We start from the raw sequence: 25,929 nt of genomic DNA, 5'->3' as shown, positions 1-25,929 counted from the left end.
GTGCGATGGAACGCATCGCACTCAAACGCAAATGTGCGTGCGAGCCAGCCTATAGGGGGTTTCAGTTAATAAGGCAGTGGCTCGCTGCAGATGCCTTTGCCTTTCTATAAAAGCATCCTGGGGCACATTCGTTGCTTCATTTGTGCGCGAGCATTTTCTGGCTGGCTACAGTTGCGGGCACGCACTCTTTGGTCTGTGATATAGTCATTGCAACTGTGATTTTTGTAGACAGTGCAATTGTCTACACCCTGTTTACCTTTTTCATTGGCTAGGAGCCAAAGCTAGAGGACTGAATTGATTACACTGGCAGTTTTAACACAGGAGCGGTTGAAATGCATTAATTTTGCGAGGTTCAATCCAATCAACTGTGATACTCAAAGCCGTAACATTATGCTATAGCATGTGGGCAACCAAGTGACACAGGAGTTTCACCCCTGTTCGTTGCGTGTAAATTGATAGCTAGATCCTCTTTTATCACAATGCTTGGAGTGGGAGAGACAACTTTGTTTGATTGCTGATCAAAGTAAGTTGTTTGACCGTGATTTTACTTTTCTCCACTCAATTCACAGAAGTACAAGCCCTTCAAAGGTGTCAAGTACGTGACAAAGGCTGGAAGATTCCAAGTGCGAACGTGAAGCTTTGGAGACAATAGTTGCATTCCTGTCTTACCAGAGATGTATTATTTTTCTTTTACGTCGCCTTTCTACTCTGTCACATCTGATTTTGCAGTGTACAGCAGCCCAAGTATAGAGCTTCTCCAAGGGTTATTGCAATCTTGTTTGGGGAGAAGCAAATTAATCTATCTAATTGTGCAGAAATATATTCTTTAATTCTGACATTCAGTGCGTGTAGTAATCTTGATAAATATATATATCTTCATTAAATTGCCAGTACATCATCTTCCTCCGAGCAAAGTGCAACATTTGTAAAGTATGATGGGTGATGTGTTGTGCGTTTGCTAAATATGTACAATATTAAAATGGTTCAATGAATTTCCTTTTATCTCTCCTTAGTACATTTGAGATGTGTTTACACATTTTGTTTCTATTGGAGGGTTGTAGACAAGAAATGTAGTTTGTTAACTGTTACTAACCTCTCGAGTTGTTGCGGGGCATTCACTGTGCCAAAGTGTGTTAGTGCCTCAGCTCGGAGCACGTGGAGCAAAAGCTTGCGCTGTGAATCTTGGGCTCGATCCCCCCCCCGTCTTCACTCAGTCCGATCTGAATGAGCATTGTACCTGCATGCAGTCATGGATCACCACTGCGTGATACATGCCAACAGACCACAAGCAAGTGGTCATTATGCACCGACTAAATTTCTTGTCTACAGCATGCAACTATCGTCCCCATACATTGGCAGGCTGACCTCACGCTGTCTAAACACCAAACATCTAATTTTCTGTTTTATTTTCGTTCTTGTTACCTTTTGCACTGCCTTAGACTTCCAATATAAAATGAAAGTTTTAAAACTAATACATTTTATTATTTGCCAAATGTTTAGACAGACAAAAATGCTACGGCTTATTCTAACTGGAGACACTTGAATAATGTTCTTCACAAATGGCTAAGAAATAAGTGTTGTCTCGTAAACTGTTAGTCGTAGTGTCTCATAGCTCCGTGTGGTACATTCCAATGCTATATTTCTATAGCTGTCATACAGGATACAGCCCATTCGTCACATGACCATTTGTCACTGGACACTCAACAACAGAGTGATTTGTAACAGTGGGGAGTTTGTCATGATGGGTTTCTTCATGGGGATAATAGTTTGCTTAGTTTGAAAATTGTGCCTGGACTTAAAAACACTGTTTCAGTAAATTCGCTTCGACTTTAAAATGCTAAGATAAATTCGCTTCGACTTGAAAATGCTAAGATGTTCTGAAAGGTAAAGTCAAAAAGTTTTTACTCACCTAAAGAAAAAGCTTGAAGAATTTCCACCGACGCACTAGCACAAAAAAATCACATGACGCATAAGAAGGAAACAAGCACAGCAAAGAAATTCACAATCCAAAGAGCTATGCAAAAATAGACCAGAGGAAATACCAGGGAAAGTGTGAGGAAATAATTCCAAAATAAAGGGCACAATTTACTCTACTTGTGTAAACATAGCATGAGGGGCGGTACGCCCCTCATAACATGTATACATATGGATTAATATTGATATTGACTTACAAATACTTTTTTTGCTGCAGATACTAGCCACTTAGGGGTCTGTACATACCCCTTCTCGACAGACTCCCTGGAGCCAAATGCCCTTTTTCCACCTGTGTGACAGCCTCTCCATTCCCTGCTGGAAACATTACCTGGAGTGCCTCACACCCACACATGGAGAACTGCTTCCAGTTTATTAATGACCATGAAATGGCGTCCTCATTGTTTGTTTTTTTATGCCACCCGACAGGTGATAACCACTTCCATGCGCGGCCAAACGCCTGACTGGTCGTACGACGTGCCGTAAAGACAACCGAAGCCGTTAAAACGCCGCCCAATCACGGCCTCGCGTGAATGCGCACGGCGCAGTGATTGACCTGCGCCTGATGGGTCTGGCCGTCTTTCTGACATATCATGCAACTATTGGCACGTCTGGTCGTGTACCGCTATGGCCTGATCGGGCCCCCAGTGGTTATGCACGTGTTGTGTGGCACAAAATAACCCTTTGTGAAGATGGCATTTCGCAGACTTTAATAAGCTGGAAGCAGCTGTCCAGATGTGGGAGTGAGGAACTCCCAAAAAGTCGTTCCTGCAGGCCATGAAGAGCCTGCTACACAAGTGGTGCAAGGGCATGTGGCTCCAGGGGGAGGCCGTAGAAAAGGTAGACATATGTACAGGCCTCCAAGTGACTGGTATCTACAGCAAACAAAATAAAATGTAAATTAATATGGTACACCCCTCATGCTTTGCTAGTATGTGTCCCTTAACTAACACTTCTGTGCACTTTGTAAGGGGAATATACCTTGTGGTGAGTTCACCTATGACAAGTTTCCCGATATGAGCAGTTTGCTTGTTACTGGTTCACCAGATGCGTCTGCATTCTGACGAAAACAGACCTAGCTATATCAACATTCCTATATTGAGCTCATTCAGCAGTTTTATGGAGTTGGAATATTAATTAGATAGTGGCCTCCAATATTGGATATAATTTATACACTTTAACTTTTCTTTGCAGTCATGCAACCATTTTACTGCTCTGTGCATGATTAAAAAACAAAACTGCTTGATTTTAATAACATTAAGGCAGTCATAATTTGTGCATATCTGACAAATATTTGTGTGCCTCGTATGGGTAGTTGTTTTTATGTAGTTATCTTTCATTGCAAGAGGCTGCGTTTTCACAAACAAGTAACAGCTCTCTTGGTAGATATGTGTGGAGGGCCCATGCACCAGTCTCCCTTTGCACTGGTTACAGAACATGGTTTGCGAGCTACATTTTGTATACAGTTGCCTGCAATACGAAAGAATCACTGGGAGCGTGTGGCCGAGATGGTGGCTGGCAAGGGCGCTGCGCAGGGTCTGGGTGATTCTATTCCGCCCTGAGTGGAAGACACACAGGGGAGGAGTGAGGCTGGAGTTGGCTCAGTTAAAAGTTTTGCAGCAAAGAGCAGATCGTCAGCGTTCTGCCACGATTATTTATTTATTTATTTATTTCAAATGCCTTTAAGGTAGTAATACATTGAAGAGGGGAGTGGACATCAAAATAATAATTACAATGTGCACATGTTAGTTAGAACTCTCTTAAACAAAACAATATCAGTAATGTTAGCTATTGAGGCGGGACGGTGATTCCAATCCAATGATGTTTGGGGAATAAAAGAATATTGAAACAATGAAGTTTTAAAATTTGGCACACCGACTTTATGACTATGATCAATGCGAGCAGAGATGTAGAATGGTGGGATAATTAGTTTACGACGAAGGTCAGCATTTTGATGAAATATTTTATGGAAAAGACACAAACGAAAGATTTTACGGCGATGCGTTAGTGATCGCAGGCCTAAAGAGGTTTTCATGCTAGAAACGCTGGCAGTGCGGTGATAGTTCGACATGATAGAACGGGCTGAACGGTTCTGGACAGATTCAATAAGGGAAATTAGTGAAGGGTGTGAGGGGTCCCAGACAGGGCGGCGGCATATTCTAATTTTGGGCGAATTAGACTTTTGTACATGGTCAGTTTCAGAGAGGACGGAGCGAGAAAGAAATTTCTTTTAAAGGGGCCCTGCAAGCATATTTAAGCGCCTACCTTTTTTGCGGTTTCCACGTCTCTTGGGGTCCGGGCAAGCCAGTGGGCACGGATAGAGTAACTAAATATCAGTGCGCCATATTTTAGCCGGACGACGCGGAAACCACCTCCACCGACGAGGGCGACCCGCGGTACCGAAAGCGTGCAAAATGTGACGTGTTTGGTCCTAGGCTTACTACTGGTCAGAGCCGCTAAAAGCTTTTTCGTCGTCGAAATACAAAATATAAGTGGCGCGAACCGTTTCAATTATCTATAAAAGAAGTTTTTGTTCAGTATTTTAGATCAGAAAAGAAACAAATGCAGTTTATAAAGTACGGAAACAAGAAAAGACCCGTCGACATACCCGCCACCAAGCGGCGGAAAAAACGGCGCATACTAGAAAGAACTAGTGGGATGAGGCTACGACGAACGGCCAGCCTAGAAAAGCCCCGGATGTACGCGGCGGCGCTGCGGTCGTATACCGGCTCAACGATCCGACCGGTTCCGAGCGTTCCGAAGGCCTTCAGCGCAAGCCCTGCTGGCGATTTGGCCATTTGGCGGCATGGCAGCGAGAAGTGGCTCCCGTTCTGAACTGATCTTTACCCCGTGTTTGCTGTCGTTTGTGGCAAAATGAAGTGTCATGCCGAAATAGTCTTTAATCGTGCAGCAAATGCAATGCGAGCCGCCCCGGCCGCCCGCTTCATAGAGCCTATCCAACATATGCTTTAGTGGCGCCCTCTCGAGCCGTTGACCCGGAGTGCGGCAACCGTGAACGCTCGATGAGCTCACTACCCCTCCTCTAGTTTATGGCCACTCAAGCCAGGACCTACTACGTCATGAAAGAGGTTATTTTTTGCTTGTTTTTGTAATTCTAATTTGCCTATAACTTCTAAAATAAAGCGAAATTTGAGAAAAGAAAAGTTTGATTAAGTTACTACGTTCAGTGCGCTCAGGTTCGGTGCAAATTAAAACCAGTCAAAAAGTCATTGCAGGGCCCCTTTATGGTATCCTAACATGCGATTGGCATTGTTAATCATGTATTCAACATGAAGTTTCCAAGAAAGGTTATATATGATATGAACACCAAGGTATTTGTAACTTGACACTGATGCGAGAGGCTTACTGTTAAGGTGGTAAGTGTGAGGCAGAGATGAACCACGTGATATTCTCATATGTTTACATTTGTCAGTGTTTAGTTCCATTAGCCACTGGTTACACCATAATGATATCTGGTTAAGGTCTGATTGTAGAAGTAATGTGTCAGATATATCAGTTATTTTTCTATATATTATGCAATCGTCAGCAAACAGGCAGATGGAAGAAGAGATGTTCAGTACCAGGTCATTAATGTAAATAAGAAACAGTAGCGGGCCAAGCACGGAGCCCTGTGGAACGCCTGAATTGACTGGAACAGTGCGAGAATTGGTATTATTAGCAGTGACGAATTGTAGGCGGTTAGCTAAAAAGGCGTGGATCCAGTTAAGTATGCGTGAGTCGATGTTAAGTGATTGCAATTTATGGAGTAGTAGCTTATGGGAAACTTTATCGAATGCTTTTGAAAAATCCAGAAAGACACAATCAGTTTCATAATGGTCATCAAGAGAGTGATGGAGATCATATGTGAAGGATATTAGTTGCGTCTCACATGAGAAATGTTTTCTAAAGCCATGTTGTGAAGTAGTAAAGAAGTCATTAGATTCAAGAAAGTTAACCAACTGTGAGTAGATGACGTGTTCAAAAATTTTGCAAGGTACACTGGTTAAAGAAATTGGGCGATAATTGAGTGGATTATGTTTTCCACCCGATTTGTGTGGAGGAACCACCTTCCCAACTGTTCGACTACTACTTACATCACAATTACTGCCTGCTCTTTTAAGCGCGAGAGCCGTGCCATCCTTACAAACAAATACGCTCTTAAACGCATTTTATATTAACGCGACAGCATTAAGGAGCTCGTGTTGCAGAAGAGCCGATGTTGGTGGCGTGATGGGAAAACCCTGATTGGTCAATAGGGTCACGACGTCAGTCACATGACCTCGTGCAGGACTTTCGGACAACCCGCACATGAAACATGATATTACGCGTGGCATGGAAGTGATTAAAACATGACATGTAATGCGAATTAAAGGTCGCCACATCTCTCAAATGATTTTACTTTATAAAGTAATAAGCTTGCCTTAAAGAAAAATGTGAAGACTTTCAGGCGGGATTCGAACCCATGACCCTTCGGTTCATGAGCCAGACACACTACCGACTAGGCCACACAAAACATGCTTGCACATTGAATGAGAAGGCGATGTAAACGGGGCCCGATAACGCTATCACGTTCCTCTCTTAAAGGCGAAACGTTCCTCCAAGTTTTTTTAAATATAGGACTCGAATTGTAATATGCTTTTTTGACAGTGGCTGTTCTGACAGTTGGCACCTGAAACAACTGATGAAAAACAGTGATGACTGTGCCTATTTCGAGCCTTCATGACCTTATCTCTTGGCCTGATGCCAATAAAGCGCACACTTCCACTAAACCAAAACGTTAAGCGCCTTCAGGTTAAGCGCGTTCAGGCTCGGTTACGCCCCGAGTGGTCCTCCCTTCAAAGGCAAAATGGAATCGTCCGGAGCGCGCGCAGCACCCCTGCCCGCCGCCATCTCGGCCACACGGGTTGATTAATTTGGTAAGGGTGGCATGCAGTATTTCAATATTAATTTTTACTGGGTGAAACTAAGTCAAACATCATTGTTCCAACCTTACCAATTGTCCTTAAGTCGGTCTCGAGGTCAAAATTAATATGTGAGCTATTCCCACAAGTGTAGAGTTTGCAAAGGAGAGCAAATCCAGGAATTTCATGTTGCATTTTGAAGGCGGGGGGGTAGGGGGGCGTTGACTTTAACAAGTCCCACCCCCCCCTCCTCCCCCCCCACCTTTCCCTACACCATTACCACACAAGTATGGTTTGTTGCACTTTCAACTCTCCAGTAGCTTGCTGGGATCAAAGATGGCAAGTGAAATTAGGAGCTCTATGTCTGCATTATCATTTAGACACAATGCCACCAAATGTCTTTTCTTTTTTTTTTTTTAACTGGACACTCGTGACATTCAGGACCCATTCATTTTTTCATCAACTGGCATGTGAAGTGAGAGCACTCCACCCAATAGATAGAGGAAAGCGCATTCGACAATTCTACGTTGTTTCCTGGTTAGAGCCTCACTTCTATTTGCCTCGACTTCCCTTACCATGTCTAATAAACTGTCAGAGAATATAATTTCCTGACTCGAAACAAGTTGGTGCGAATATTTGTGCAACAACTCCAACATTTTGTGGTCTTGCTGTTTCGGCGAGCAACCTGCCGCACACGGAGGACCCATCACACGTTGGAAATCTTATTAAGCTACGTAACACAGATTCCATGCGAAGCTGAAGCCGAGGGACAATGGACAACATATCTTCATCTATCAGCGTCATCGTTCCACCTCATCAGTTTCCATGGGTTCATGTAAACTCTGAAAAATGTCAAATGTGAAATTCTCGTTTTCAATTAGCCCTGGAAGACTTTCACTTATGATAGCCGAATGTTTGTTTCACTTATGATAGCCTCACGTGAGCCTCACCTCAGAAGTGTAATTCTTAATTTTGCACATTTCTTTTGTACCAGACTAGGTATGTAGGTCCAAACCATCCCCTTTATTCTAAAGGATTCCCAATCTTGCACTTAACACTACTTTGTTCCTGCCGTGCAAAAAAAAAACAACCTAGAAAGCGCTCTTGTAGTACAGCCTTTAAAATCGGGAAGACGACGAGTTCCGACATGGTACGCCTGGATAAAGCGCTCAATGCTGTTGTCGATTTTCCTTTGCTACAAAGTTCAATATTGCTCCATGTTGCCCAAGAACAAAGCAGAATAGGTTATCCATGCAACTCGCAATCTGACCCGCCTTTGCATTGGATGCAACTAATGTGTGACAAATTAAATAAAACCGGCACTGACCTCCTAATACCATTTTAAATGGTTGAGAAAGGTGAATTCAAAAACTCATCTTTGCTCACTAAAGCAAAAAAAAGTGTAAATAATTCCCCAAAATGTTTGCCTTTGTGTCTTCTCTGTCAGCGGCCCTTTGCGACGCCTTCAGCCGCTCCTCACTGCTCTGCTTCCATTTTGCGAGGTGCAAGGCTCAAAACAGCTAAACAAACCCTGCAAAGCAAAAGGGAACTCGTGCAGGCAAAAAGCACGACGCTGCAAAGGGGTCACATAATGTTAACGTCACATATTCTGCAGGATGAGGAACCCCGTTACTGAAAACCAGACCTTTTGGAAAGAAATTATCAACAAAAAAGGCAGTGTTGAAATTTTGGGAACGTGACTGTCATGATGCGAGCATGCAGTCCACATCAAAACATGGCGAGGTATTTTTTAGGCCAGAGTGGCCCCACCAAAGTGGGTCACTGCGCACAAGGCTGCAGTACCCCAGCCAATATTAACAGAAACACGACTGCTTGCGACGTCCGGTACAGTATGCGTTGCTCGTCAAACGCTCCGCAGCGTTCGACGGATGCCGAGGACAAGATGTGAACGCATCCCTGCCTGCAAGTCATCTCGTGAAATGAGGATTCCTAGCATCATTTAAGCACAAATGGGAAAACTGTCTACATCTCATAACTCAGGTAATTTAATTGGCATCAATGTGGCAGACTGCAACCCAGTGGTGTGCTCTACATTTTACCGTAGTAAACGGTAACAGAGAAGTGGGTCTAGCTCTGTCCTAGAAGGCATCCAGAACTGTGGCCACCTCATTATTCAGTGGTGGTCACGTCATGCTGCATCTCCAGATGTACAACGGACTTGGGGTGGCGCTTCTACCAATTTCACGATGCCCTGCGGCATTGTTTGGGCTGTGTTCAGCTGCACCGACCAAGAGCCAACTGAACTACTCATCTCGTGCTGAAATTTAGCAGTGGCTCAAAGCAGGCCACCGTCCGTTTTGGGACGGTAGGCCCCACTTTGTTTTTGGTCAGGCAACTTGGTTCTGCATGTTGAAGCACGCGCCACGTCTGCACAGCAAAGCATTTCAACGGTTGCATGCTGGTCAAGCTGAAAACGAACCGTGCATGTGCTTCGAGCCAAAATTGTTTTGTTAGGTTTACGCGAGCCATTATAAGATGGGTGTCTGCATAGGCTACAGAATTTATAATGGTTTGCTCCATGAAAAGGTTCCTGCACATGCACACTGACCCCAGTTCCTGTGGGCAAAAATGTTCTTGCTTATGGTTAAGGAGCCACCTTGTATTCCCAATTCCCACCATGCCCGGTACCTTCATCCACGGCTCCACGGTAAGTGCCATCAGTTTCCCTCGAGTTGCTGATCCTGTTCTGTGAACCGTTATGTCTCACTGCAGAAATCTAGTGAAGATATCGGAGAGTTCATGCCCTAGGCGGCCTAACTGCTCTTCACCTAGTAGCTTGGCTATTCGGACAGCACTGCGGGACTTGGGCAGAAAGACAAAACTTGCAGAAAGCAACCGCACAACAGAATTTAGCCACTTGTTGTGACATTCTGTCTAGAAGTAAAGGGAGAACCCCGAGGCAGTTAGTAACAGGGACAGTTTTTTTTTTTGGCAATCCTGAAAGTTTAATGAACTGGCCTCAAAGGTAAACCATAGCCTAAACACCATCAGTTTGTTGCAGCGAGCACAAGAAGCCAAATCAATCTGTCGACTAAGTAGTGCAGCTTTTGGCAACGATCACAGGGCACGCTGGCTCAAGACATCAATCATCCTCAAGAGGTCTGCACTGGTCAAGCCCAGTACCTAGCTTTGCCTTCCTGAAAGTACCGTAAAAACCCCAAAGATAGCCCAACCCTATTTTTGGCTTGATTTGCTAGATTGTATTAAATGCCGAAAGATAGTCCATTCCTAGTAATAATAGTGTTGGGATCATTAATGGCGTCGGCGTAAATGCGACTAGTTAGCTATGGTGGGATATAAGCGAACATTGTTGACAGGGAAGTACAGTCATATGTGCTTCATTGCCGGTCACCACCATAAGATGGGAAGGGACACAACCTAATAGCAATTTTTAAACTTTTCTCGACAGTACATTGAAGCTGAGCCTATTCTATGTTTTCACCCGATTTGCGCCTGATGTTAGGTGGGCTATCTCTCGGGATTTTACGGTACCTACAGGGCAGAATGGAGCTAGGACACGAGGTAAATTCTGGAACCAATTTACTTGCGCGTTGTTTACACATCCTTCATCCCCAGCAAGAAGGCCTAGAATATAACAAACCCAGGTGTATTTCGGTCAGTGATGAAACTCGTGTCACAGATGCACGCTACACTGACTAACGAGCGAAGCCCCGCCTCTGGCACGTTGCTTTACTCGCGGGAGTGCGGTCAGGACGCTCGAGAGAGGCCCTGTACGTACTCGGGACTCGCGGCCTGCGAACACGGGGCGGCGGGGGGACAAAGCGGAGGGGGGCGCAGCGGAAGACGGGGCGGAGAACGACTACTTGAGACAGCGTTCAAAGTACGTGGCACCGATGTAGCCGCCCAGCATGGCCTTCTTGACGTTCTGCTCGAACAGTCTCCGATTGTTCTGCAGCACCTCGGCGGCGTCCTTATTCAGCGGGTCCTCCGGGTTGGGTTCGAGGAAGAGGTACTGGAGCCCATAGACGATGGAGTTGATGGTGAGCACGGGCTTCCAGTCCTCGCGCAGGATGTTCAGGCACACGTTGCCGTCCAGGTCGATGTTGGGGTGGTACACCATTGTCTCGCACTTGACCTTGGGCGGCTCGTGCGGGTAGTTGGCGCTCACGCGGAAACTGAAGACGAAGCGTCCGCCGCGGTAGAAGCCCTCGTCCGGACAGATGACGAGCTTGAAGCTGAGCAAGTCGTCCGGGTCGGGAAACTCCATCTGACATGTCTTGGGCAGGTTGAGCTCGTTGATGTCTTTGGTGATCCTCAGCTGGGCGGCCGAGGCGCGTTTCTGGTTGCTCGCCTTGCCGGTCGCTTCGCCGTCCTTTTGCTGCTGCTTTAGCGAGAACAGTTTGATCATTGTGTTTTGCACGGGATGCCGACGCGCACCAGCACCACTTACGCCTATTCCACAGTTGTTGGGCTACAACAACCGGATGCTACCTCACTGACCGGATGTTTGAACGGATAGGTAACTGTGGCTTGGCCGTCGTTCGTATCGGTAGATAAACAAATAAATGCAAATACGTTTTTCAGAGCGGGCGGTGACTAGCGCCATCTATTATTTTTTTTAGTTGGGCGATTTTGCGAAATTTATATGATAGTTTCGAGTTCAGGACCTTGTTATGAAAGCGTTTATTAACGACTAGTTAATACAACTGAGAAGACCGAGTACTGAGTCCGAGTTCGACGAGCTTGCCTCGACATGGCAGGTCACGTTGCTTGCTGTGTGTCATAGGCTATGTTCCAAATCTTACCCGAGTAACCTGCCTCCTACGTCAGCGGGTAATACCACGTGACATCGCGAGTAAACGATCCGCGACTCGATTTTGGAACGGCCGGGTTAATTACCTGGATACTATGCGGATTGGCTTTGTCTTGGGCTACGACAAAAAGAAACCACAGCAGCGATGGCAGAAAATAGCAGACGATCTTTTTGATCATCAGGAAAGCACTCGAAGAGACGATAATAATTATGACGACGCGGTGTTTTTTGAGGCGGATTCACCAGCTCCTTTTACTCACCTTCTTTTTGAGCTGTATATTGAAATAAAAATTACCTACTACTTACAGTTAGACATTAAAAAAGTGTTTTATTAGTCTGCGCGATTGCCCTAAACGCATATATTCCACGCATTGTAATTTGCATTGATCATGTTTTGCAGAAATTGATTCCACACGGTGTAGTGGTGCAGCGCGAGGGTGCTTTCTCAAGAATGATATAAAACTTTGACGCGAATATGATTACGATAAAATCTTTGAAGCCTTCACTGCTTTGCGAGCGTTATCCTCTCACTACACACGCTCTAGAGAAAACAAAAAAATACTACCTTATCATTTACTGCGTTCAAATATTTTCAGCCTTGAACGTGAGAATACGACATTCTCTCCAACGCCGAGGACGAGAATGCGGAGAAGCTCCTGTTTACGCTCGCACTCTGATAATAACAAGTATACCTTCCCGGGGAAGGTGCACGGTCTGGATGTAATGCAGTCAATTCGTGCGTTGAAAACAGCAAATCGCAATAACCACACATGCTGCACCTCATTCTTTGTCATTTCGAACGTCAGCCACCAAAACCAACCGAGCAAGCGAGCTTTGACGGCTGTCGGCGCAGAAAGCAGACGACGAACAGATCACGTGACGTATTTACTCGCTTTGATCCGACGTTACCCCCCGATCGAGGAGGGTAGCGTGAGTAATTACTCCGGAGTAAACAACCCGCTTCTGGAACGGGAGTTTTGACGTCATCGAGTGAGCTCGAGTAAGTTTTGGAACGCCACGGTACGAAATCTTTACTCCGGAGTCGGATCGAGTAAATTTTGGAACACAGCCATAGAGATCATACATACTAACTCTAGAGGAAAAGGTCCGCCATTTTCCCATACATTCTGGCTGCCGCAAGCGGCGGATCATGCAGGCAGACCCTCGGGGTCCCAAACACGGTTACATCATCAGAGCAGTTTCGTGAACTTCAACAATTCACGAACTTACCGGTGGAAAGATATTCACGTTCCTTTCGAAGCTTTCTTTTTGAAAAGCGCGCAGAAGTACGGCCTCGCGTTAACGCTAAACTAAACCATATACCCGGCTTCGCTGGTGGGGCGCGGCTGGGCGCGGTTGAGGAATACGAAACTGCGCAACCACCAGATTTCCGAGATTTCGACAGAAGGGAAGTTAATGCAGCGTAATGAGTTTATTGCTTTTTATAAGCGTTAGAATAGCTCATAATTTAGTTTACAACGTTAAATTATTACTGTTTATATTTCTGAGAGCTCTTCGCGTTACCATGGCAACGTTGCTTGCTTTCTCTCGTGTTCTGTCGCTCTCTTTTGCGTTCGTTCACTCGGGACCCAGGATGTCGGCGCACGGGATTTGCCACTCCTCCTCACCCACCTTTACCCCCCTGCTGTGTGTGTGTCTCTCATTGGTCAACGGTCCCAAGCCGCTGGATGGATGGATGGATGGATGAATACGGCTGAGCCCTTTGGATCGGGCGGTAGCTTACGCCACCTAGCCATTTTGTTTTACCATTTAAGCTTAGAATATTTAAATGTGAAATCTATATTCACTCCGCAGTGCAAAGAAAGTGAGGCTATGAAACCCCCTTGCCATCAGTGGATAAGAAAATACCTAGTTTTCTCTCGATTTCTGCCACCATTCACTTAATCTTTGCTTGGTAATCTCTACAGTCTTGAAATCCACTCTCCCTTCGCTGTCTCTAAAACCCAATGACTTTATTAAGTCTATGTTGTCTTCGGTAGGCATAGGGTGAAGCCCTTTACGCGTATCGAGTGAAGCCCTTTACGCGCAAGCACGAGTATCGCGCTTGCGCGATACTCGTGCTCCCCCTAGCTCCCCCTAGGGAGGCCCTAGCTCCCCCTAGGGAGGCTGTAGTGCCTCCCTAGCTCCCCCTCGGTGAGGTGGCTCCCTCCCGTGTTGAAGATGCAAACTTGTCTACATCTCCCTTTTTCACTCATAAATAAAATGTGTCGCATTAGCGGGCTGGTTTTTGTTTCGCTCTCTGGCTCCTGCGAAGAGCGATGCTGTTCCTCCTGCGCTGTATGCCCTCGTCGTCTTGAACAATGTATGACCTTGACTGCGGGGCTCTAGCGAGTATGACAGCCGGTTTCCAGGTTCCTCGTTCTTGATCTTGAAGGTAGACGTCTTCTCCCGCGTGTAATTCAGGTAGAGGTTTGGTGCCTTTGTTGTAGTACCGTTGCTGAGTTCGTTGCTTGTCTCTCAGCCGCTGTTGTACCTTGCTTGGGTCTGTGCTTGTCCCTTGCAGTAGAGATGGATGTGTAGGGACTTCCGTCCTGGTATGTCTGTTCATGAGCCTTTCAACTGGTGATCCTAGAACTCCATCCCTGGGAGTGTTTCGCCATTCGAGTAGGCCACCGTAGTACTCTGGCGTTCCGTAGCTGCACTTGGTCCAGTGGCGGATCCAAGAGGGGGGGGGGGGGGGCGATCGCCCCCCCCCCCCCCCCCAAACACCTCGCCAGGCAACCCCTCCCCCCCGGGGTTTTTCGTCAGCTCGAAGAAAAAACGTAAGCAATCGACGCGAGGGACAAAATATTAAAACAGGGGCGGGTGGACGCGCCTGCTGGACGCTTCCAAAGTGGGGTTTATCTCCGTCAAGGTCACGGTACGTCTTCCAGATAGGGACGGCGCCAGGAGTTTCGAAGTGGAGAGGCAGTGGGGAGGCGCACCAAATATCAGGGTCCTGGACTGCAGGTACACTTCCAAACAAGGCCAGCACGTCGAGCACGGGGGGAAAATACCTTCAACATATCTATTCCCCTTTCTCTCTCTCTCTGTTTCCTCTCTTTCTTTGGAGGTTGTCTGGGAAAAATTTGTGCCCTGAAAGCTCCCAAACGCAGACGCCAAGCAGCCTTCCTCAACGGTACGATCCTATACACAGCGGATTATCCTTCCTTTCCCACGTAGCATCCAATGTCGTGCGAACATTCCCTGGGTGTTCTGATCATTAAAACACCATTCGGAACGTTCTAGGAACGTTCGTATGCGAACATTCCTTACAAGGTAAGCTGCTCAACATTCTAGAAACGTTCGTTGGCGAACATTCGTATGCACAATGTTCTCGGAACGTTCCCCTTTTAACATTCATATGTGCAACCTTCTTGGAACGTTCGCTTGCGAACATTCCTAGAAATTTCGCAGGTGAAGTCAACTTTAGGGGAGCTTTCAAGCAACCTGTGTTTCGAAACACCATCCACTATATGCCACCTTGTGCCAAAAATATGCAAATTAAGTGGAGATTTTGGAAACGTAGCATAAGGGATCAGTTTTATCTTATACGAGTCTACCGAGGAATGTGAGATAAGGTGTAGGAGAAAAGCAATGGTCTTCAAAATTTGATAATGAGCTTGGCACTCACTGCGTATGTAGAGGGGCAGTTTTGAATAGACCCGATTTTTAGCATCTCCGATTCAATACCTTGAAGGAAGGTATGTCCCGCTTGAGTGTGGAATGCTGTAGGTATCTGTTCTTATGCTCGGAGTGAGTAATCCGCTATGTATGCAGCACGTTTTGTATAAGTAGGAGTAAACTGCCCCTATAGTTCAGGCTAATGCGCTGGAAAGGCGGCTAGATTGTGCTAGGCCTGGAAAAATATTTAGATTAAAAAATATTGACCGCTCTGTGTGGAGATTTATTATATCAATATATGTAGTACGGCTCAGTGGGGCTGTAAGCTAAGTAAGCCATAATTGTGGAATCTTTGTAAACATTATTCAGAGAATGTTGCAGATGTTCTTTGGATATTTTGGGAACGTTCTTAAAACCTTGTTAGAATGGTGATTAAATGTTCTATCGTGCTCAGAACGTTCTAAAAATATCCCCTAGAAGACATTCCCCGAATGTAGCGATAAGTGCCTCCGCCACATTCTGACAACGTCGATAGAACGTTCTTACGTAAATTTGCAACATTCAGAGAATGTTGCAGAAGTTCTTTGGATGTACTGAGAACGTTCTTACAACCTTGTTAGGATGTTTCAATGTTGATTGAATGACCTGGTAATGTTCTATGTCGTTTTCAGAACGTTCTAAGAATATCCCTTTGAAGACATTCCCCGAATGTAGCGATAAGTGCCTGCGCCACATGCTGACAACGTTGATAGAATGTTCTTACGTAAATCTTCAACATTCCAAGAATGTTGTCTATGTTATTTTGAACATTCCCGGAATGTTCTCAGAACGTTCTCGTGCTACGTGGGTTCTAGCGGCCGTTTTTTCATCACTTTTCGTTTGATAGTTTCCTCGTGGTTCTGGGCTTGTCTTTTGGCATGTCTTTTTTGGCTTGCTTTGAGATGCTGTCGCCCACGGGCTTACTAAATGCTCATTGCCAAGGGAAGTGCGGAGGGGACGTACCAGGAGGAGACGTTCCAGGGGGGGGGGGGGGGGGGGTGCAGCTTGTACAACCTGGTGACCAATTGCTTTTCTTCTCAACTGAGAGAGGAAGCAAATGCTCTGGGTACAGTGTAGTCTGGGTCTGAGCTTCTCCTGAAGACGCTCCGGACTTCCCCACGACCTTGGCTTAATCATAAGCCCGCTTTCGTCCTCGCCTCCATACCTCACTGAGGATCAGCGCCGCAGCGCGGAATACAGAAAGAAGCCGACGAGCGCCAGAAGGGGGAGATGTTTCCTCTAATGGGCTTCATACTGCCCGCGGTACGACTTCTCATTGCGGGAAGCTAATAAAAGAAAGATAAACGGTACGAGCACTCTAAAGGCTGGAGGCTGCTTACACCGTGGCTTACACGGGGTCCTCAAGCCGACGCCGTAGGCATTTATTTGTATACAATGCCGTTTCAACTTAGGGTGGCGGGACATATTTTAGGAAAGGCGCCCGCCACCCCTTGTCTCCCCTTGGCGCCGTCTTTACTTTTCGAGTTAAACGCGGCTTCTGTGGATTGACGGCAGACCTTTCGCGCGGCTTTGCAGGAGCGAATATGTTTGTGTTGAACGGAACACAGGCGGTGCTTGCTGGTTTGCAACTGCGGCTTGGAATTCCCTACCTAGGGACTTAGAGAAAACGAGCCCCTTCAAAGATGCGACTATACATAAATTAAATAGACAGTGCCTGAGCCCGTTCGAGTGAACACCGACTCCCAAACATCCATGCTGCAGTCGTGATCGGCCTCAAGCCCAGTTGAGATTCGCCGACCGGACAACCGCTCTGCCCCATCATATCTGAAGTCCTCTCGACCCTGACGAATGAGCTAACTACCCAGAAACAAGTAAGTGTTCCTTTCATAAAGAAAATATTCAGACGAAGTGCAATTGAATATAATTTGGAGGGATCCATTGCTGGTTTAAGGTCTTGTCTAAGTTTAAAGTTATACTTGCCGAACTGCAATCATGCTTTCAAAAATATTCAACAATTATTCGCTTTCGTTCTCTCGAGTTGCATCCAGAACACGTGAAAACACGAGTTGGGGTTGGTAATTCCGATGTGCTCCGCTCTGGACATTCCAAATATACGGCGAACAACCGACGAACTTGCCTGGCAGCGTTCGTGTCGCTCGCTGCGTCAACAGTGTTTTGTCGCCGCGAGCAGCGTCGAAGCCGCCGGGCCATTTTTGTCGCTTGTTTGCAACGTACTCGCTCCATTGAAGCAACCGGCGACAATGAAAAAGATGTTTTAAAACCACGTTCTGCATTTTGGCACTGAATATAAAGTTCTAACTACTATGGCAAGCTTAATCTCAAAGAACAGCCGAGTTTTAGATTAGAACGTTTTTTCGCATTGTCATTAGCTGCATGAGCTTCCTCCGTATAGTTGGCAGAGGTTGGCTCTTCGTACATGCTCTGCGGGTGTAACGAGAATATATAAATATTTAAGCAAAAGGAGCCCAAAGTTGTAGCACCGAACATTCATCGCCAGTAGTTAAACTACTTTTCTATTTCTAGCGCGCTGCCACGCGAATGGAGTAATCCCGTTTCCTATGAACTACAAACTTCCTTGCGTTATGGTGTTCAGAAAGGATAGTTCCACCACAATTTTCTAGATACTTACCTCTCGCGTGGTCACCCGAAAGGTTTTAATTCAAAGAGTTCATCCTCGACAGGTAAACCGATACAAAAGCTCTCAAGATCTATATTATGCTATCAGAGTTTAGTAAAAGCGATAACTCCACAAAAAATACAAACACTTCCCCACTCCCCCCCCCCCCCCCCCCCCCCCGCCGTTTTACACCAAGGAACCGCCCCCCCTAAAATGGAGGTCTGGATCCGCCCCTGACTTGGTCATGAGTTGTTTCGACTCTTGCACCGCTCTCTCTGCCTTCCCGTTTGACTGAGGATAATACGGGCTGGATGTCACATGTGAAATTCCTCGGTGCTGCAAGAACTCTTTGAAGTCAGCGCTGTTGAATAGTGGTCCATTGTCAGTAACCAACCTGACAGGTAGACCATGCACGGCAAACGTTGCCAGGCAACTTTTGATTATCGTCTTGGCAGTGGACCTTTGAAGCTGGTGCACTTATAGAAAAAAGAGTAATAGTCCACCAACACAATGTAGTGGTGTCCCGAGTGCTGAAACAAGTCCACTCCAACAATCTGCCAGGGTGCGATTGGCACTGGATGGTTCACAAGTGGCTCCTTCTGCTGCCTCGGCTTGTGCTCCTTGCACACGCTGCAATTTTCTACCACCTGCTTGGTGTCATTCTGCATTGCAGGCCAGTAGAGAGCTTCTTTAGCACAATGGAGCGTTTTCTCTACTGCGCTGTGAGCTTTGTGAAGCCTTGCCAAGATGGTGCTCTTCATCTCTTCTGGAATGACGAGTCTATTCGACCTGAAGAGTAAGCCCTCCTCCTCATGGATTTCATCCCTGTATGGCCAATATGTCTTTAACGGGCCTGGAATGTCTTCTTTGTTGCTCGGCCATTGGCTCTTTGCATACTGCAGCATGGTATTTAGATCCTTGTCCCTGCTGATTGCTTGACGACATCCTTCCAGTGTTTCATCTCTTACATGGAGACACTCCAAGACATTCGCCTCGAAGACTTCAGCCTCTTCCTCCTTCGAAGGGTTTCTTGACAGCGTGTCTGCAATGTACAGCTCTTTACCAGGAGTGTACTTCACCAGCAGGTCATACTTTTGTAGGGTCAGTCTCATCCTTTGTAATCTGAGAGGACATTGATTCAGAGGTTTTCTGAAGATCGCCTCAAGTGGCTTGTGGTCCGACTCCACGGTAACGGTTTGCCCGAAAATGTAGTCGTGAAATCGGCTGCATCCATGGACAATCGCCAACAGCTCCTTCTCGATCTGGGCATAGTTCTTTTGGGCGTCATTTAACGACCTCGATGAGTAGGCTACTGGCTGGCCCTCCTGAAGCAACGCTGCACCCGTTCCCCTGGAACTTGAATCCGCTGACAGAGTTACTGGTTTGTTCTTGTCGTAGAACCGCAGAGTCGGTGCGACAGTCAACGCTGTTCGAAGTGCTGTGAAGCTTTTATCGTGCTCTTCTGTCCAGGTCCAGGCCGCCTCTTTCTTCAAGAGTTGCCTTAATGGTGCACTTGTGTCGGACATGTGCGGGATGAACTTGCCAAGGTAGTTCACGACTCCTAGGAAGCTCTTCAGTTCCCCCACATTTGATGGTCTTGGGAGAGCAAGGATGTCTTGTACTCTCGTCGGGTCAATCGAGAGTCCCTCAGGTGACAATATATGTCCCAAGTACTTGACTTTGCTTTGAGAGAACTTGCATTTCTCTGTGTTCAGTCTGAGGTTGACCTCACGACACCTCTGCAGCACGGCTTGCAGTCGACGGTCATGCTCCTCTTCCGTCTTTCCCCAGATAAGAATGTCGTCGACCATGATTTCAACTCCGTCGAGACCTTCAAACACCACATGCATAGTCTTCTGGAACACCTCGGGAGCTGACGATATGCCAAAAGGCATTCGGAGAAATCTGTATCTCCCGAACGGTGTTGCAAATGTGCAGAGGTACGAACTCGGTGTGTCTAGCTTGATCTGCCAAAACCCCGTGGCTGCGTCGAGTGACGAGAAGAACTTGGCTCCCTCCAGTCGTGCTGCTATGTCCTCCAGTGTAGGCATGCAGTAGTTTTCTCGCTTGAGAACCTTGTTGAGCTCTTGTGGATCGATGCACAGTCGGAGTTTGTCCTTCTTTTTCACATCCACGATTGGGTGGACCCACTCTGTTGGTTCTGCCATTTGTGCAATCACCTTCTGTTGCACGAGGTCATTTAGGTGGCTTTTCAGCTGGTCTCGGATGGCTACTGGGACTGCAAGTGGCTGTTGCGTAACACCCTGAGCATCTGGCTTGAGCTTCATGTGATACTTGACACCCTTGATTTCACCAAGTCCATGGAAGACGTCCTCGTGTTCTTTTACTGTCTGGTTGCAGTGCTTTTCCGCTGACGCCACTCGCTTGATCAGGTTCAGTCGTTCCGCAATGGTACCGCTTATCGTTGTGGGTACTTCCCGTTTCACGATGTTCATCGGTCTTGACTTCACATGCGAGCGTTTTCGTGCTCCGTTTCTGACACCATGTTATGAACTGTTTCATAAAAACAAGTTCGCATCTTGTCTACATGAAACACAGCTTTCGGAAGTTTCCGAAGAAAGTTGGATGTTCCCCGCTTTGAAACAAAAATATTGGAAATTTCACTGCAATAATTTTAACCTAAAGGCCCGTTCACACTCTTGCGACCTCTTAAAGGGGCCCTGCAATCATTTTTAAGCGTCTACCTTTTATGCGGTTTCCACGTCTCTTGGGGTTTGGGCAAGCCAGCGGGCACGGAAAGAGTAACTAAATATCAGTGCGCCATATTTTAACCGGACGACATGGAAACCTCCTCCACCGACGAGGGCGACACGCGGTACCGAAAGCGCGCAAAATGTGACGTCTTTGGTCCTGGGCTTACTACTGGTCAGAGCCGCTAAAAACTTCTTTTTGGTCAAAATACAAAATATAAGTGGCGCGAACCGTTTCAATTATTTATAAAAGTAGTTTTTATTCACTATTATAGATGAAAAAAAGAAAGAAATGCAGTTTATAAAGTACGGAAACAAGAAATGACCCGTCGACATACCCGCCGCCAAGCGGTGGAAAAGGCGGCGCATACTAGAAAGGAGTAGTGGGATAAGGCGCCGACACGAAAAAATCCCGAATGTACGCGGTGGCGCTGCAGTCGTATGGACAGGAGGATCCGACCGCCTCCGAGCGTTCCGAAGGCCTTCGGCGAGAGGCTTTGTCTTGCGGTTTGGCCGTTTCGCGGTATGGCAGTGCGAAGTGGCTCCCATTCTGAACTGATCTTTACCCCGTGTTTTGCTGTCGTTCGTGACCAATGAAGTGTCATGCCGAATTAGTGTTTAATCACGCAGTAAATGCAATTAAAGCCGCTTTGGCTGCCCGTTGCATACAGCCCATCCAAAACATGCTTTAGTGGCGCCCTCTCGCGCCGTCGACACGGAGTGCGGCGGCCGTGAGCGCTCGGTGAGCTCACAATTCCTCCTCTAGTTCACGGCCACTCAAGCCAGGACCTACGACGTCATGAAGGAGGTTATTTTTTTGCTTGTTTTTGTAATTCTAAATTGCCTATAACTTTTAAAATAAAGCGAATTTCGCGAAAAGAAAAGTTTCACTAAGTTACTACGTTCAGTGCGCTCAGGTTCGGTGAAATTAAAAAAAAAAAAAAGAAAACAGTAAAAAGTCCTTGCAGGGCCCCTTTAAGGCAGGGGCGTCAAGGTGGGTGAGGAGGAGTGGGAAATCCCGCGCGCCACATCCTGGGTCCCGAGTGAAAGATCGCAAAAGAGAGCGACAGAACACGAGAGAAAAAAACCAATGTTGCCAGCTGAAGGACGACAGTCGCAATGGTAATCGCGAAGACTGAAAACTCTTAGCAATATAAACCGTGATCATTTAGCGTTGCAAACTAAATTCTGAGCTATTCTAATGTTTATAAAAAGCAGCATACTCATTACGCTGCATTAACTTCCCTTCTGTCGAAATCTCGAAAATCTGGTAGTTGCGCGGTTTTGTATTTCCAGGCGCGGCCACCCCATAGAGTTATTATAATGTACGCTAGAGGTTCAACTGGCGCTAGTGTGCTGCTGCAAATTGAAGCAGACAGCAACCAGTCCGAAATTGACTTCCGGTAGTGCATTTCTATGGGAAAAAGCGAGTGCATTTTCTCTCTGCGCTCGATTATAAGAGCAAATATCACGAATAATTTGTACGTACAAAGCACATTGGAACATTTCTCAGTCACGCAGACGAAATAACTGGTCGGTTACAGCATTTTTATTTGAAATTTGTGGCATGAAAAACGGTGTTAAAACCGCTTCGTACGTGCATTTATGTGCACTGTCGGACACTGTTAGCGCGAACACGGCGTCGGCGCTTTCCAGCATGGGGGATATACGTGCCAAAACGAACGAATTACATGTGAAAAACCAAGAGAGACGGCAAGAACTACGCAGTAACACTGGATAAGTAACTCCTTATGCATGCAGACGATCAAAATAAATTGAAAGCCACGTAATATACTAGTAGTCAGATATGCAATAAATAAGTACTGCTTTGTTCTTTCTGCTCGGGAATACGTGCGAAGATGCTTGTTCTGGGTTCAAATCATCAGCCGCACGCTCCAAATCATTGCAAATAGGGAGAAGCAGAGAACAGGTGCCTGATTAAAACTGCCCGACATAAGAAATAATGAAAAGACGCACCTTTCGTAGCCCACATACTTTATTTTTTTAACAGATCGTCAAGATGCACGACGGAGTCATTTTCATATAGCGAGTGACAGAACGGGCATGTTAGCAATATATAAGTGCCACCGGAATGCTAGCGAACCTTGAACGCACTCTACATTCCTTTCGATTGTTATTTTGCTTAGAATCGTCGCTCATTTTTACATACCTGCCATGGAATAGAGGTTTGGGCCTGAACTATAGCGAAGTTTAACATCGTTCAGTAGTAAAGAAAAATGCTGTACCTAAAGCAATTACACACTCACCATATCAATAAAGGTACATACTATCCGGTACAACTGAAATAAGAAAAGTTATTCGTTTTATTATCCGGCGAAGAGACAAAATTCACGAGCGTTTTCCCATAGGGATGCACAGGAGCACCGCAAAAGTAGACTGGTTGCTGTCTGCTTCAATTTGCCTCCCGGAAGTCGCATAGACACTAGCGCCAGTTGAACCTCTAGCGTACATTATAATAACTTTATGGGCCACCCGCGCCCGGAAATACGAAACTAAACCAGATAACCGAAGCCGATTATCTGGTTTAGTTTAGTGTTGACGGGAGGCCGTACATCTGGGTGCTATGCAAAAAGAAAGCTTCGAAAGGAACGCGAATATCTTTCCACCGGTAAGTTCGTGGATTGTTGAAGTTCATGAAACTGCTCTGATGATATATTTGTGAAATCGAGGGCAGTTGGTAACCATGTGGGACCCCGAGGGTCTGCCTGCATACTCCGCCGCTTGCTGCAGCTTTAGCTGCAGCCAGAATGCATGGGAAAATGGCGGACCTTTTCCTCTAGAGTTAGTATGTATGATCTCTATGCTTTAAAGGGATACTACAACGAAATTTCGGCGCTCATTTTTTGGTCTATATGTGTTCAAAAGAGCAGTATCACATGGAACATACCAATATCTTGTTAAAAAAGTCTCGAAAAGGAATTTTAAAACGAATTAGACGATTAGCAAAGAGCACCTGGTGGATGTCGCTAACGCCTCGTTTGTAATGCTCGTCTAGGAACCTTTACAGCTAGTGACGGAGGTTGTGTCGTCTTCGCCCACGACGAGAGAAGGCGAAAAGGAGGAACTCCCCTCTTCCCGAGAACCCCTTTTGTGTGTCGCAGAAGTCGCTATTGTCCCGCTAGAAGATTATAGAAGATTAACCCATCACTCAAAATTCGTACAAAAGCAGCCGCTTCGGTGGCTGGAACGACTAGGCCATCCTTTCGACGTCAGCCTCGCCGTAGCTTTGCTCGTCTTGAGACCACCTACGTCACGATTGCGTTTGATGTCACGTGCTCTAGGCTGGGCCTTCTCCGAGCGCTTGCCAGAGTGGGCCGTTTATAATGAAAAATACAGCCACCAGGATCAAAATACAAACGTGCGATTGTCATTTACGGATATTATGGATCATATTCAACCTATATTTGAACACGACGGGAATATTTCAAATTTCGTGACCAACCACGGCAGCCATCTTGAACAAGGCGTTAGTTCAACCAATAGATGGCGACACGCGCCCGTGGGGTGTAGGGTGCCTACATGTCTCTCTGTCTCAGGGTGAAGACATCCATTGTTGCACTGAATGTGCCAGCGCGTGACACTCTCGCGCACTCGGTGCGTGACTTGGGCGATAAAATGGCGTCTATGCATTACCCAAAGCTGCGCGCTCAAGCTGAGTAACACCGTATTGCGCGCCACTTCAAAATGCATAAAAAAACGATTGGGCGTGAAAATGGCTGAGATGTCACCACTCAAGCAAAAGCGCGCGTGTGTATGAAGGCACTCTAGTGGGGTGGGGGTGGCCGAAACATTGGTTCACAGTGGGATGGCTCGAGCATCATCACGTTCCCCTCGTGGCCTTGCTCGCGCCGCAGCCAGCTGTGCTCAGCTAGCTCAAGTAGCGTGGCCCAGCAAACGGATGTATGCAAGAATGTCAGGCTGAATATAAATTGTTCTCTGATATAGGGAGATGCGGTTCGGCGGTTGTCACGGGCTTTCGCAATAAATCTTACCAAGAAGGAATCAAATGTTGATTGACGTGTTAATATTCTATCAATGAAAATTTCTTCTGCAGGAATGCTCGCTCAGTAGACTGAAGGCCGGTTCACACATACAGCGAAGCGCTAAGTTAGCGCTACGTGAGCGCTCCAAGGAGCACTCATGTGGCGCTTCCTAGAGCTTCAGTAGCGCTCTGTTAGCGCTTCAGAAGCGCTCTGTTAGCGCTCTGTTAGCGCTACAGAAGCGCTTTGTTAGCGCTCTCACGCTCCTTGTGCCGTGCTTTGCTGTTGCGGAACAGCGCGTGCACGGTGATTCCTTTGTTGTTGTTTTTCCTTTGGCATTGAAAGAAGAGGAAGTAAAACAGCCGCTTTCCAAAGGGTCGGGCAGGCGACCCAGAGTCATGGACTCTGAGCGACTAATTGATTGGGTACGACCTCATCGCTTTCTATTCGATGTGCGTGACCCTGATTTCAAAGACACGCGGTTAAAAATAATCGCCTTCGAAAGAGCTCTGTGTCTCGGTCCCTCAGCCTATGAACAAGGTTCGCTCCATGGGTGCCCGTCGGTATCTCGGTGGCGAAAGATTTCGCGCACCCAGAAGACACTTCTGGGCGTTAAGCCGTCAACACACATATGCATTAATCGCGTTTCTAAGAGCATTTGTCGCATTTCTATTTCAGCATCCCACATGTCCGCCATGGTGCTGCTGATGCACATCCAACCACAGGAACCGGAACCGCAGTGCACGCGCTAATCCGCAGTACCGCGGTACAAGAAGCGCTAGTGAAGCGCTAACACGGCGCTGTTGAAGCGCTAACAAGGCGCTACTGGAGCGCTAACAATGGCGCTACTGGAGCGCTAACAAGGCGCTACTGGAGCGCTACAGAAGCGCTAATCGCGCGCTATGTAGAACTTTATGTAGAACTAAGGCACGCGCTAGGAAGCGCCACATGAACGCTCTTTGGAGCGCTCACGTAGCGCTAACTTAGCGCTCCACTGTATGTGTGAACAGGCCTTTAATCTTCCAAGACACCAGTGGAAGCGGACGTCAACTAAACTGCTTCGCGATTTACGGTACTTACCTCACCATTTTAATGACGACTAAAATAACGTCACGAAATATTGTGTTTTACGGGATCCGGAAGATGTTGTAAAGGTTGTTACATTATAGTTCCCAGAAAACAAACGCCGTTGCAATATTTTCGAAAGTACCGAAACACATAATGTTGTAAGTACAGCTTAGGAGGAATATGATGAAAACCATCAGAAGGAATAGGAAGACGTTTATTT

At 46.5% G+C, this 25,929-nt stretch overlaps 2 protein-coding genes across 2 annotated transcripts in view; one reads left to right on the top strand and one right to left on the bottom strand.

Annotated features, from left to right (window-relative positions):
* Window positions 1-992, top strand: part of LOC115329905 (AP-3 complex subunit mu-1) — a 40,843-nt gene extending 39,851 nt beyond the window's left edge. The window contains exon 12 of the mRNA XM_029991598.4: window positions 570-992. Coding sequence (XP_029847458.1) covers window positions 570-635 — 66 coding nt within the window. The 3' untranslated portion in view covers window positions 636-992. The remainder of the gene's footprint in view (window positions 1-569) is intronic.
* A 9,424-nt stretch (window positions 993-10,416) lies between these two features.
* LOC8039010 (NEDD8-conjugating enzyme Ubc12) lies at window positions 10,417-11,361 on the bottom strand. Its single transcript, XM_029991599.4, has one exon. The coding sequence runs from the start codon at window positions 11,260-11,262 to the stop codon at window positions 10,714-10,716; it is 549 nt and encodes a 182-aa protein (XP_029847459.1). The 5' UTR covers window positions 11,263-11,361; the 3' UTR covers window positions 10,417-10,713.
* Window positions 11,362-25,929: the final 14,568 nt, after the last annotated feature.

This window comes from Ixodes scapularis, unplaced genomic scaffold (genome assembly GCF_016920785.2).
Source record: "Ixodes scapularis isolate PalLabHiFi unplaced genomic scaffold, ASM1692078v2 PGA_scaffold3__209_contigs__length_174095766, whole genome shotgun sequence".
Lineage (NCBI taxonomy): Eukaryota > Metazoa > Arthropoda > Arachnida > Ixodida > Ixodidae > Ixodes > Ixodes scapularis.
This window is presented reverse-complemented; position numbering and strand designations above follow the sequence as displayed.

Bases quoted from the DNA above. Each gene is read 5' to 3' on its own strand.
- LOC8039010 (XM_029991599.4), bottom strand. From the start codon at position 11,262: ATGATCAAACTGTTCTCGCTAAAGCAGCAGCAAAAGGACGGCGAAGCG.